We start from the raw sequence: 14604 nt of genomic DNA, 5'->3' as shown, positions 1-14604 counted from the left end.
GTTATTTCCATTTTGGGATATTCAGATTAAGACTGCTCTAAACATTCATTTGAGCTGTCAATTTTATAGGCATATCATTCATAATACTCTGCCTTGCTCTTCACTGTCTACAGAACGCCATGTCACTCACTTCTTAAATTGATAATTTATCCTTTTTTGGATTAGTTTGTTAAGTGGTTTACCAATTTTATTGAACTTCTGAAATAACTGAATTTGCAATCTGTAATGATTTTTTAAAAATATTTGAAAACCATAGTTACATACACACAAACACATAGAATTTTCCATTCATTGGTTCACTCACCAAATGGCTACAACAGCAGCTGGACAGGTTGGAAGCCAGGAGCCAGGAGCTTCTTCCTGCTCTCCCAAGTGGGTTAAGGGGCCCAAGAACTTGGACCTTCCTGGGTGTACTAGTAGGGAGCTGGATAGAACTGGTGCAGCCAGAACGCAGAGGGTGTTCATACGGGATGCTGATTTCTGCCTTTGAGACTGCTATTCCTGTTCTAATCTATCAAATCTAAACAGAAACCATTGAGAAACACCCCTTGTTTTGTTTTGTTTCCAAACAGGCATCTAGTCCTATAAACTGCCCCATAAATACTGCTGTAGCACACATGCTGGTGTATTCCATTTTAATTTTCATTCAGTTAAAAACATTTTGCAATTTCATTTTAAATTTCTGCCCAGGAGGGTGGCAGCTCAGCAGCCCTGGCATACTTTAGCAACAAACAGAACATAGGTCAGTTCCTCCACACTGCCCAACCCCAAATGCTGCTGAATTCCAATAAACATCTTCCTGTATCATCTCACACATGCCTTTCAGTCCCTATTTTTCTTGCATATGGATTCCATAAACAGAAATACAACTAGCACTCAGTAGCAAAGCTTCTGACATACACCATGAGACCTAGTGGTTTTTACCCCAGGGTAATTCCTGACTGTACATGCGGAATGGGTAGACAGGTCAAGTGAAGGCTTGCATGGGTCTCAGGGTACGCTCATTTTCAAACATCCTGCTTTCTCGTGGACAGCAGTGGACACATCGCGTTCCTTAGCAAGTGTGCACATACCCATAATGATTACCAGGAAATACGATGAAGATGTTTAACAACTTTCAAGATGTTACACCATGTGTCTGTATTTCATTGTTAATATTTTTGTATCAGTGACTTTTTGGAAGTTGCAAGAATCGTGGGGAAGTCCTGGAAGCATGCACACAAGCCCCCAGTGGGGGTGGACGTGTGGTGTAGAGTTCTGCTGCCTCTCATGTCACTGCAGCCTCATCTGAGTCCTATCTTCTTCATTTTCTGATCCAGTTTTCTAGCTGAGGAACTTCCTGGGAGACAGTAGGTGATGAATCGAGGCGATGGACCCCTTCCGCCCACACGGGAGGTCCAGCTCAGCTTCTAGGCTTCTTGTTTAAGTTGGCCCAGTCCTAGCTGTCAGAGGCATTTTGGGAATGCCCCAAAGGGTGGATGACCTTTATCTTTCAAATAAAATGATATAAGTACATAAATGAATAGAAGGTTCTGATGTGAAGTCTCAGGTTGTCACTTCCTACTGGATGTGTATCCTTGGAACCCCTGCTGACAAGTACATCCGGGTGAGCTTGTAGGGAGATGAGGACAGAGAGAAAGAAACAGAGCTCCTAGGGTCATGAAGAGCCCAGGCCACAGCCCACTGCCACAGGATGTGAACAGCAGCAGGGTGACACAGAGGAATGGCTCCTTTTGCACAGAGCCACGGAGGTGACAGATCGAATGCAGAGGGCCCTGGGGAAGGAGTCACGACTGCCAAGCCCAAGCAGGGTAGGGGACTAGCAAGCCAGAGAATAGCGGTATACCAGCTGCATCTCAGGACAAGCCGGTTGTGATGTGAGAACTTAGAAATTGGTTCTCTTGCTGAGTTCCCAGCTCCTTTGCGGTGGCCCAGGAGTGGGACTCAGCACCTGGACACTTAATGTTTTCACTTACAAGTTGCAGAACATAACGACAGTCTTTTGGTTCACTAACAAGCCTAGAATTGGCCCTGAACAGGTACACGATAAGTATTTGCTGAGTGGCTATTTGCCACAAGGAATTAACCCAAGTATTCTGACTGTTTCACTCTGCCCCTCTCCCACGGTGGACAGGGGTCTTCCCTGGATCAGGGTGCTGCCCAAGGCCACAGAGCTGCCTCAGCGACAGGAGGCCAGCAGATGAGACAGAGACTTGTCTGTTCTGCCCAGGACCTCTAGAGCGAGTCTCTCAGATTCAGATATTTTCAAAGAAAACTAAATTCTAAATTTAGCTAATTTGAGTGGTTTCCTGGAATGAAAGCAGTATCAGAAAAAAAAAAAAAGACCTTACATGCTGTTCCTCATTTTGGTCACATGAAGGGCAGCTAGTTACATGCTTCTTCCTTCCTGGCAGGTCTGCCACAGGTTCCCATCTGTGCACTCCAGCATGGGCACATGGCTGTTCTATGCTCTGTTCTTAAATGCTCAAGAACCATGTGGGCAAAGCAGCACACTGCCAGACAGGTATTATTAGAAACATTTTTATTTAAATTCTGACAATAGTAAGGTATCACAGGAGAAAAGAAAAACTGACAGAACCTTGCAGTAACAGAATACAACCTGGAATTTCTAGAGAATTAGAAAGATAAAAAAAAAAAGAGAGAGAGAGAGAGAATCCTGATTTTACTCAGAGGTTTGCTAATTCTCAACAATTTATCAATTCAGCAAAGTATCTGTTGAACAGAGAATAAACAGATTAGCAAATTAGTTAATCTACTAAATTGTCATCTACTAAAATCTTCCCAAGTGAAATAATAAGGCAGTATTTCCCCAACATGTGAGATCCAGCTTGTAGGACTGAAATTAACAATAGAAAGTTAAAACAAACAAACAAACAAACAAAAAAACCAACCTACCTCATACCAAACAGGTCTAACCTGGATTTCAGGTCATTGAATATGCTGGTAGAGCTGACAGAAGAGAGTCGATGCTACGTCTAGACACTCCACTGTCACTCCTAAACACTGTGTATCCTCTCTCTTTGGGCCATTACCTAAAAAGACCAGGAACTGGGCCCTCGAACACTGGGTCTGTGCCGAGCCCTTTCTGAATCCTTGGAGGATGGGGTACAGAATGGAAAAATAGCAATAATCATAAACTTTGGCAAGTCAGTATACAAATGACTATTTCTTGATTGTCACTTTTAAGAGGATGCTTCATTCTAACTCTTGAAAAGATATTCTACCTTATTTGATTTCCCTCAAACATCTGGAGAGTAAATTCCTGTTAAAACAAAGCAGGTGGTTTAAGAACTCTTCCCTGTAATAATGGCTAGTCCCTCGGGCCCGGCGCAGTGGCGCAAGTGGTTAAAGGTCCTCGCCTTGCACGCCCGGGATCCCATGTGGGCGCCAGTTCTAATCCCGGCAGCCCCGCTTCCCTTCCAGCTCCCTGCCTGTGGCCTGGGAAGGCAGTCGAGGACGGCCCAAAGCTTTGGGACCCTGCGCCCGTGTGGGAGACCCGGAAGAGGCTCCTGGCTTCGGATCGGCATAGTATCGGCCCGTTGCGCTCACTTGGGGAGTGAATCATCGGACGGAAGATCTTCCTCTCTGTCTCTCCTCTCTGTATATCCGCCTTTCCAATGAAAAAATAATAAAAATAAATCTTTAAAAAAAAAAAATAATGGCTAGTCCCTCATTTTTCACCACCTCTACATAAAAGGCATATGGAATGTACAGTCTTTCACTAACAAATGGCCCAAAGACAATGCTGGTTACAGAGGCTTGGGAACATCTCACTGTTGTTTTGAAAAATTTAGTCCTTATATATTGTCTTTATAATAATATGTATTTCAGACCTTCCATAAAGTATTAGCTAAAGTGAATTTCACCATTCCCATCAACCCTAATACCTTTGCGCGTATGGGTAGGAACCAGTCATTTGCACAGCTAATTGTTTCTAAGATGCTATTAGTAGCTGGCTACTTACTTGTTTTAATAAATTGTTTCAAAGAGACTCAAGAATAAACAATGCTATAAAATATTATTCAAAGAACTCACAATCTGTGAAGAAGCAGATTTTATGTCTGCTATGAGTTTGCTGACTGTAGCACATACCTGCTTCATTCCCAAGGGTAATGAAAGCTGCTTCAAGACGAGACAAAGACTTCAGATTAGAGTCCAGCTGTAAGTTGATAGGGCTCATCAATGTCAGGCTATTAGGAATTTTAATTGTTATTGATAATTCGCTAAATTGGCCCTATCTGCATAATTCTGATTTATATTTCAAAGAGAATAGAGTGAGGGAAATTAGAGGACTACATGTAAAACTAAAAATATATCATTTCCATTATATACCTTCTGGTTACAGAAAAATCCTTCACACATAGATACAAATTGCTGATCTATCCGAACTTCCACCATGGGGTAAGCTGAGTCACCTTCTGAGTCTGGAGGATTTTTAAGACTTTGGAGTAGTTGCAGAAACATATGACCCCTCAGTAAGGTCATCACCTTGCCTTCACATTGTTTAGATATATGTGTGTTCAAAAAAGAAAAAGCTGGGCGGGGGGCCTGGTGTTGTGGCATGAAGGGTTACAATGCCTCTTCTGATGCCAGTGTCCCCTACCAGAGCGCCTGTTTGAGTCCCAGCTACTCCACTGCCTATCCAGTTCCCTGCTGACGCACCTGGAAGAATGGAAGACGGTCCATGTAGGAGACCTGGTTGGGGTTCAGTCCTGGCTGTCGCGTCCATTAGGGCAGTGAACCAGCAGATGGAAGATTTTTCTGTCATTCTGCCTCTCAAATAAATAATCCTAGAGTATCCTGTGGTTACTGAAGCAAAAATAAACGGACAAGTTCATTCTAATGTGATCACAGAATGCTTTCGCCACACCTGTTCCACTTGATAGCACCTGTGAAACCTACTCCTGGACGGAGATTCAGGAAGCAGTCAGGGAGCAGGTATCAAGTCACACATGCTGTGTCTGGTTTAAAGGGAAACATAAAAACAAGACGCAGATGGCTCCTGCCACCACTAGCACACAATGAGGCTTCCTTAACACTCGCAAACTCGCACACTGCATTGACGTTTGCCTGACATCCATTCTTAGGTCCGTGTGCTTCCCAAGGAAAAGGCCAAGTGGCTCTGGGCTTTGTAAGGAGTGGCAGATGCTGCAGATAAATTACATACCGGCACATAACACTCCCGCAGTAATAGTGCAAATGTTAGCCACTACAACAGGTTCTGCAGACTCCAGTTAGCTCTCTGAGGAGAAAACATCACATAAATACCAAGTCATAACAACAGGAGAACGGTTTTAAACACTCAGACCCTGTTTGGTTATATTTAATCAAAGCTTGTGTCTCCTAAACTAAGTTTCATTTAAACTAACTATAGTTACTACTGTGGTTTTTTTTTTATCTTGCTAAACTTCATTTTTCGGTTCATTTTATTTTTATTACAGAACAATCATAGTTTTTAATGGGTTTTGAACATAATAATACTATCAAGCATTACCAAAAAAAAAAAAAAAGCAACTCTTCATTTTAGAAATTCATAAAAACGCAGAGACCGAAGGCTAGCTACCAGGACCTTTATCAGAGAACAACCTGTCTTCAGACTGCCCCTTTGAAGCACAGCTTTCACAGACCTGCCACCTGAGCTGTGGCCTCAGCACAGAGGAGGAAAACAAGAGCACAGGATTCTGGGTCCTGCACATGGGATGGTGTTGACAGTCTCTCCAAGAGCTCACATCTGGCCCTCAGGGACCTCCTAACTTCTAGCTGCCACTAACCAAAGGAAATGATACCTTTATCAAACAAGTGGAAAATCAGAAGGCTTCAATATCACATGCCTGCAGAAATATATACTGAGAGGAGTAAACAACTCCATTTCTGAGTTAAGCAAATACAACATCACAACATGCAACATGGATGGTCACAATATTCTTACCCTTCATCAAAACCCAATCTGTATAAAACGGGCAGAGAAGTCAGACATCGAGGAGACATGACCAGTGTACACAGCTCTAAGGTAGGGAAGTCCTGTGTCTTAATGGCACAAGAATATGTAAGGAAATTGCTAACTTGACGGTTAATATTTTATGAAACAACTTCTCAGGCAAGTTTATCATTGTGTTCAGTGTACATCATCTAAAAATTAATAAAATTGGTAAGCCACAGTAACCATATCATGTTGCAATTTGTACAACTTAATGCACCTTAATAGGAGTGTAATTATTATATTCATAAAAGTTATAAATCAATTTCATATTTACAAATACTTTACAAAAAATTATTCATTCATTCCTTGCATCAAACCATTAAAATTATCCCCATGTCACATATAATGAAATACACATTGAAATATATTGCCTAGTGCTCAGTACAAAGTGAGAATATGATTTAATGTTTTTGAACTCCCAGCACTTCTGGTGTTTCTATCTATCCACCTAACTCTTTCCCTCTCACTCCCCTTACCTCTGTATTCAGCAAAGCGGCTTAGCTGAAAGCTCATACAAGATTTATTCAGTAATAAACATTTTTTCCACTGTTAAATAGGACTGGGAAGGAATACTATTAAGTACGAATCCCATAGCAGGTAAAATAGACGAAGAAACCTAAGTAGACTTCATTTTATCATTAGGCTGCTCTGGTACAGACTAATTGTGGGGTCTGGAGCATTTGGTTGGAAGACATAAGGTCCACACAGAAATGCATGCTGCTGCAGAGTCAGAGATGGAATTCATTCCAACACCTGACTTGTTTTTGAGGTTCGGAACTGAGTTTCAATCAAGACATGGGAAAGAAGTTGCTAAATCTAAATCATGATGTTCTTTTAGTGTTCAAATTCAAAACAGTGATAAACCCCAATCTACTGAACATGAATGTAATCAAGTTTAAAATTTCTGTCACAAACCAGGATGAAGTGACTCAGGAACAGATGGTTAGCCTGTTAAGACACCTGTGCCTGGGTTAGATTATCAGCTTCCTCTTAATGAAGGTCCTGAGACACGGCCTTAGTAGCTCAAATTATTGGGTTCCTGCCACCCTGGTATGGAAACTAATGAATTAACCAATACTGCAGACTGCATTCATGACTTTTAAATCTCACTTTAAACCAATAATTTGACATTTCCTTTAATAATAAAAAAGAATTTCTACCAAAAATTTTAATCCCACATTTAAAACTTTTTTTATTTATTTGAGAAGGGTAAAAAGGAGGTGAGGGGAAAAGAGAGTGGGGTGAGCCAAGAGTGCGAGCAAGAGATCCCTTATTTGCTGCTCACTCACTTCCCAAATGCCTGTAACGGCCAGGGCTGGACAGGGCAGGCTGGGAGCCAAGTGGCAGGAACACAGACCTCCCAGGGACTGCACCAGCAGGAAGCTGAAGGCAGGAGCCAGAGCTGGGAATGCAAGTCGCGCCCTCTGCTGGGAGACACAGACCTCTCAACAGGCAGTTGAGGACATGCTCTTTGCCAAATTCTTTCCTTGTGTGTCTGAGCTTTATTACTTAGCATTAGAATTACAAAATACATAGATAAGAGGTTGGCTTAAAAAATTTCATTTATTATTAAAGTCCAGAAGTCCTGCTGATTTGATCCTGGTAAATATATGTGTGTGTGTATATATATATATATATATATATATATATATATATGCATGTGTATGTGTATTTTTTTCTCTGTCAGGTTTTAACCATTTTATTGACTTTCCAATTCATTCAGACACTAAATCAGAAAATACTTCTATGGCAACTTTAAACTGCATTTTTAAACCCACAAGTGTATGTGGGGCAATTTTTTAGGCAACAATTGCAACCAAAGTATAAACAGTAAGAATCCACATTCCCTCAAGTAATGGTCCTTCTACCCAGAATACAACGAACTTCACAGATAAGCAGTTTTGTTCACTAAGCTGTGACCTCTTTTCCTTGTCTTACATGGAACTGAAGCAAGTAAAAGTGAAGAGAGAAGTGAATAGAAAGGATTAAATTATTACTAGGCCATATGCGTAATATTAAGGTTCCCACAGAAATATTTTGCTACAGTTTCTTATAATCACTTCTCAAAGGGAGCTGTTTTCAGCTGATTTTATTATACCCCCTTTCCAAGTCACTTACTGGACTTACCAATAAGTTCACAGCAAATGGTGACATGACTCCAGTTCGAGCTATGTATCAGTGTAATACTTTCAGTGGGAAGTCATGTATATATAAAGCACAGCTGCTGTTACCTATGTACTGCAACTAATAAAGAATAAATGCAAGTTTTTTTTCATAAAAATACAATTTCTAATCAATTTATGTTTCCAAAATAGGAGGGCATTAAATACTTAAAACACCAGGTACTCCCCTCTGTTACAGAATGCCAGTCAGGTAAGAACTGTAAGAGGTTCTTTTTATTGATAAGAGATAGATAGCTGAATATACCTGCAACCTATATGTTTTCTTGCTGTTTAAGAAAAAATATAGAAACTAAACATTGAAAACATGATCAATGTAGTAATCACTACAGACTCACCATCTTTTAAAATTTTGTTAAAACTGCCAAAACCATGATGAGTACAATTATTACAACTACATTATTTGAAAAAGTAATATGAATTATGCTGCTAAAGACAAGACATTGAAATACATAAACACCACAATGTAATAGCAGTAATTCATGACTATTTGATATGAAAAATTAAATTTAAAAAGTTATGTTAGAGAACTTGGGAGTCTTTCCCTTTAACAAAACATTCTGTTTATACACCTTCCAATGTCTCTGATACAGCAGACAATCAAATACCTTTAAAAGATATGACATTCAAATGCCTCATTTATACAAATAATATTACCAATACTAATAATGTGATGCCCTTGAACAGCAACTGCTCTGCTAATTTTGATTGTAAACTATTTTCTTCATTTCATTTTGCATTTTAGTTAGCAGTTGGCATTACATACTAATCAGTTCTGGGCTGACAAAGACAGTTTTAGTCAAAATACTGTTTCTCAAAAGTATGATACATCAATTGCTGAAAACTAAACAACCATATAAAAGTGGTAATCATTTATCTAAACAGTGATTATGAAAGACAACTAGCATATATTCAGGCAGGGTACTGCATTCATGATGGATTATTTACAATAAAAGTACTTTTACTAAAACTAACATGATATATAAGTGTCTATGTCAATTACTACAGTCTCTTAAAGTTATAAAAATATTATATATAAAATACCACAGGCTTTACAGGATATAACTTCATGTGGTTCTGATACTAGCAGCTGAAAAGTGTTTATAATTTAAAAATAAATAAACTATAGAGGTAAACCAGGTACAAAACAGCAGAGGACTGCAATAGTCACAAGAATGAAAAGAAATGCTCAATTACACAATAGCTAACAAAACGGTGAAGCAGTTGGATCAAAAGTTTTAAAAACCTCTTTGAGAGACTTGTCATCTGTTTCTCTACTGAGCTCACTGTCTGGGACTGGGCTCACCTGTCCAAGGGGCTTGGCTTGCCTTGGGTCGCTGTACTGGGGTCTGATTAAGCCTGTGAGTGCCTGAATAGGAAGAGTGTGCACTGCTGGGAACTGACCCTTACTGGAACTTTTCAGACTATCGGCCTGCGTGTCAGATGGCCCTTCAACAGCGACTTCCACGCTTGGAGAGCTCTTCTGTGACAGAACTGCTTCTCCAGCAGAAGGCTCACTTTTGTCATTACTTTTCAACCCATCATCTTTTTTCTCATTCTCTGCATTTTCTCCTGCAGAAGCTGTTGCTGTCTCTGACGTAGATGAGCCCTGCTCCCTAGGGTTGTACAGACTGATAGCACTAAGGGCAGAGCTTTGAGATCCCAGGGGAAGGCCTGCTGATGAGGAGAGTTTAGGGGCATAGGGAGGCAGGGCCCCAGAGCTACAACCGCTAGTTACTGCTCCAGACGGCTGTGAAGAGCCAGAGTTGGATCTGGCTGAAGGAGGGGTACCCTTTGATACACGGGATTCCTTCATCACAGCCTGGTGAGAGTCTGAATGGGACGATCTGTGAAGCCTAGGGTCGAAATTCTTTTGCAGCCTAGGATCTCCTAATTTACTTCCTGAACTATGTGAGTCCCCAAATTGTTCTAAGTAGCCTTCTCTGTTTGTTGTGTTACTTTTGGCTTTCACTGCTGATTTTGGATCAACAGATACTATGTTTTGATGAAGATCACTTTTTGTATTCCATAACCTACTGAGCCTCTGGTCAGCTATAAGAGGGGGCAGAGGTAAATTGATTGAAGATACTGGATCAGGTTTAGGTAAAGGTACTGGAAGTAAGTCTTCAGGAGCCCACACAATGTGTTTTGCAAAGTTGGGTTTGGCTAGGATAATGTCCATTTTAATGTGACTGAACTGTCTCAGCTGGGACCTCGGATCCTGGAGCATGACACCAGGTAAAGGCTCCAAAGGTATGAGGAAGGCTTTTTCTCTCAGTTCTCTTTCTGTGTCTTCATCATCATCATCCCCTCTTTTGTGTCTGACACTAGAACCGGTGTTTGTATGATGTAAATCCAACTTTGCTCCACCAACAGAAGAGCCTCCATGACCACTTCCACTCCCTCTTAATTTCCTGGGGTCCCACGCAAGTCTAAGATCCTGCGGGGCAGACTCAGAAGGCTTCCGCACGTCTTGCCTTGAGATAGTCCTAAGTCTAGGGTCAACCACTTGATGGCCTTTATTTTTCTCCTTAGCAAGTCTTGGATCAGTGAGAGTGCTGAGTTCTGGGGAAGGTTGCTGCTGGTTCCTTAAAGTTTCTGTTTGTTTCTGTAATGTTTTCAGTATTGACTTGACACTGCTTCCTTCTTCCTCTTCACTGCTGGAGTACCAGTTAACCGTATCATCTAAATGCATACAAAAATTTATTGTGAAGACTGAAGCACTCATATTTGGCCTTAACTACAATTTTAAAAAACACCACTCTGAAATAAGCATAGTAAGAACATACATGCTAGAAATGCCATGTTTTAATTCGCAACAAAACTCAACAACGGAAGAAGTGTATCCTAGAGTATGTCTAAGTCCTTTCTAGTCACAGAAAAGTCAGGATCTTTCACTCCACACATTCAGAAATATGTGTCACTTTTATGCCAGCACTGGGGAGAAGGAAAGATACTTTTGAAAAGCCACTCTAAACTGTTTAAGAGTCTCTTCAATTCAAGCAATTCTTAAGCTATAATGGCAAAGGGTCAGATCTCAGACCAAGAAAAATACTTTGAGACACTCTGGCTCATTTCTTCCCTTTGACCTCCAGGAAGCCTTGAGCTGAACTTGTGCTTCATTTTTACTGGATGTAGTAATTTAAATACTTTTGTATAAATAATCCCACTCATAATGTTTGCTACTTCTATCCTTACTTGCTTTTCCTTTCCGTGTCAATCTATTTCAAAAGGAGTTTTAAGTAATTTTTGGAATGAGACTAAATAACAGGATGTAGAAGTGCAGAGATGAATCAATGTAAAAATAGGTATGAGCATAGAAATGTTAGCAGCTTTTAATCAAAGGAAGTAAAATTCATGAAAGCATTAAAATTCATAAAGATGAACACACAAATCTAGTTATTAGGGATTATCTTTTTTATTTCTATTTGATTATCTTCTTTTTATTCACAGCAAGCAACTTTCCAAAGAACATTGCTGTGTACCACAGCATAAAGTTTTATATAAAATTTGATTATTTATAAAAACATAAAATTTGTAACACTTTACAAAAAGATAATCATTAAGGAGGTTTATTAAGAAAATCAGACTTTAGCAGTTAAAGTAGTCAATTTAAATAGTACAGGAAAGTCATTTATTAGGAATTCCTCTTTCCTCTGTGATTATATTACTGAAGAGTTAGTTTTCCTTCTTCAAAAAATGTAACAGATCATGTACATAAGCTTGTAGTTACCTACTTCCTATTTTATTCATAAATTTTATAAATAGGAGTGGCTAAACACAACCAAAGAGAGTAGCCAAATATATCAGTGTATTAATTTTGTAATCCACAAAAAGAACTAAGTGCATTAAATTTTTTGACACTTTATTGAATTAATTGTGTTATGCTTATCTATACCCCAAATACTAAGATACTTGTTATTTCCATATCATCTATTTATATTACAAAGTATGCTAACATCATAGCAAAACCTTAACTGGGCCCATGAAGATTTCTGTAATAGTGAAAGATTTGGATACTGGTTTAGAAGTCAAATCTCCAAACTGGAAGGTATCCCTTTCCTTTTCTTTCTTCCCTTAATAAACAGGGATTTAACTTCTTCCAAGTCTACTCACCCAGGCACTTCAAATGAACCCTTTCACACAATTCACTATTACTGTCACAAAACCACAGTCAATCCTAAGATGGGTGCTATGGAACTGGAAATATAGTAGATGGTTCTGAGGAACTCATTTTCAAATATTAACCAATTCAAATTAAGACGTATTCGAAAAACTGACACACCTTCTTCCTTGCTTGGTGCCCGATGAGGATGGGTGCCGGCTGGTTCTTCACCTTCTGGGTACCTCTGAGTCAGCCTGACAAAAAGGGCTCTCTGCACGGCAGGGAGGAGCCCAGGAGCAGACAAGGGGCCATGGCCGGTCATGTTGCTGCTGCTGTCGGGCCCACTCCCGAGACCAGGTGAGTCCTGAACGACAGGGGGCTGCTGGGCAAACTCCTCATGCCACATCCCATCTACAGACACAACAGGGGAGCAGACACTGTGTGAGTACAAAGACATGGGAGCTCTATTCATAATCACCTTGGATTCTTACATTGTTAAGCAATTCCTAAATATTTTTCAGTTATCTCAAGTTCTACTGTTTTAAAAGTTTGGCTAAACTGAAAGCATATTTTAAGAATTCAGTTTAGTTAATTCTCCTTAACTTTACTTAAACATAGTTATATACTTCTAACAAAAAAACAAGGCTCTAGATATGTTATTAAAAGAAGTCAACTTACCACCACAGCTACTGGGTGTCTGAAAGTCATGTACAGCATGCTGTGAATAGTAACTACTATAAAACTCGTCTGCAGCTTGTAGCGATTCATAGTTTGTGTTGAGTGGCATTTCACCAGGACCTTGCTGGTAGGATGAACCTGAAGAACAGTGATTCTCTCGAGGGACCTTCATCCCATGTCCTGAAAATGCAGGAGAGTGGTAAACCCCACTCATATTTGGTGGTGTCAAAGGTGCATCCGATTGGACAACTACTCCAGCTTGACTGTGAGGACCTACAATTTCAGGTGGACCAGGCGGCAAAGGTGGGCTCTGTCGCATTGACATGCCAGGAGGTCCTGCACATGTGTGATGCCCAGGAGAGCCTGGGTGCATCACAGGACTGCTGCATCCATGAGACACATTAGGTCCTGGACCTGGACTTGACCCAGAATTGTAGATGTGCTGAGGGTGTGGGCTGCTTCCCTGAAACTGTGGTCCTGGTGGTGAGGCACTGTTATAAAATGCTGGTGGCCTGTTCATAAAAAGAGCAAGTTGAAATATAATTATTTTTTAAAATTAAGCTTTTTTTCTACATAAAGCAGAATACTATGTGTTTTAAGAAGCATTATTCCATATCATCTATAGCATAAGTGGAAATACCACATATGCTTCTTGCTTTCCCTCATAGGCCAGACTTTTCCAAATTGCTGTTTACTAATCACTAAATTTTACTCATTAGGTATAGTATTGTTTAAAAACACAGGTTAATACAAAAACAAGAATCACCTCTATTCCCATTCCCCAGATGATTCTAACTGGTTCTCTGTCTTTTATCTAGACATGCATATACATTTTTTCTATGAAAATTAGTCATATAAACATACAACATTTGACTATACTTTCCAATTGGTTATATCTGGCATATAAGTTAACTTTTGGTTTTTAAATGGTGCATTCTCCTGGACATCCTGCTAATTACTATTTCTAATAGTTCTCTATCCGTTGGCTTTTGGGATTCATTGAGGAAAACCGCACAAATAATGAGTCTGGTCATTACTTCTGATTTTAATGCCCTTTGTTTCTTTCTCTGATTTTATTGATTAGGACCTGATATATAACAGTAGCAAAACAACAGACACACTTGTCCTCTTGATTTCAATGGCTCCTATTGTGATGCCTGGTACAGATTCCTTGCTTCTCATTTGCTGAGACCACATTGCTTCCCTGAACATTAGGCAATAAAAAAAATAATGACCATTGGGACTTGGGGCCCAGGTGCAGCCAAGAGACTGGCAGTGGCCAACAGGGCTGGGATGATGTGGTTAGAAAATGATAATCTACATCCAGATTACCTAAAGATTTTCCTCCAAGAGCCCACAATTAACTTTTTAAAAAGGACCAGACACACATTTACTTTCTCACACAAATGAGAAGCAAGATGTGGATTACCCACTGCTTGAAGACATCATCAATGACACTGCAGCTTCAGGGTCAGCAATGCCAAATCCATCCACTTGGCTTGCAGTGTCCTGCAGATCACTGAGTCTGTGAAGAGGCTTCTGCAGCTGGGTAAAGATTTTGCAGACAAAAGCATGGATGGCAGGCAGCAGTGGGTGACAACACACAGAAAGAGGGAAGTAGCGATCTTGGTGCATGCCAG

General features: G+C 40.1%; 1 protein-coding gene across 3 annotated transcripts in view; it reads right to left on the bottom strand.

The window, feature by feature from the left end:
* Nucleotides 1-6569: 6569 nt before the first annotated feature.
* ZC3H6 (zinc finger CCCH-type containing 6) overlaps nt 6570-14604 on the bottom strand; it is a 46837-nt gene continuing 38802 nt past the window's right edge. For all 3 annotated transcript variants that reach the window (XM_040993532.1, XM_040993533.1, XM_040993534.1), the window contains 3 exons: nt 12965-13476; nt 12467-12697; nt 6570-10866 (listed from right to left, as the gene is read on the bottom strand). In XM_040993532.1, the coding sequence (XP_040849466.1) occupies nt 9386-10866; nt 12467-12697; nt 12965-13476 (2224 nt within the window). In that variant the 3' untranslated portion in view covers nt 6570-9385. The remainder of the gene's footprint in view (nt 10867-12466; nt 12698-12964; nt 13477-14604) is intronic.

Source organism: Ochotona curzoniae, unplaced genomic scaffold (assembly GCF_017591425.1).
Source record: "Ochotona curzoniae isolate NIBS_2020 unplaced genomic scaffold, NIBS_Ocur_1.0 contig_883, whole genome shotgun sequence".
NCBI lineage: Eukaryota > Metazoa > Chordata > Mammalia > Lagomorpha > Ochotonidae > Ochotona > Ochotona curzoniae.
The sequence above is the reverse complement of the archived record's forward strand: the minus strand, read 5'-3'. Positions and strand labels throughout refer to the sequence as shown.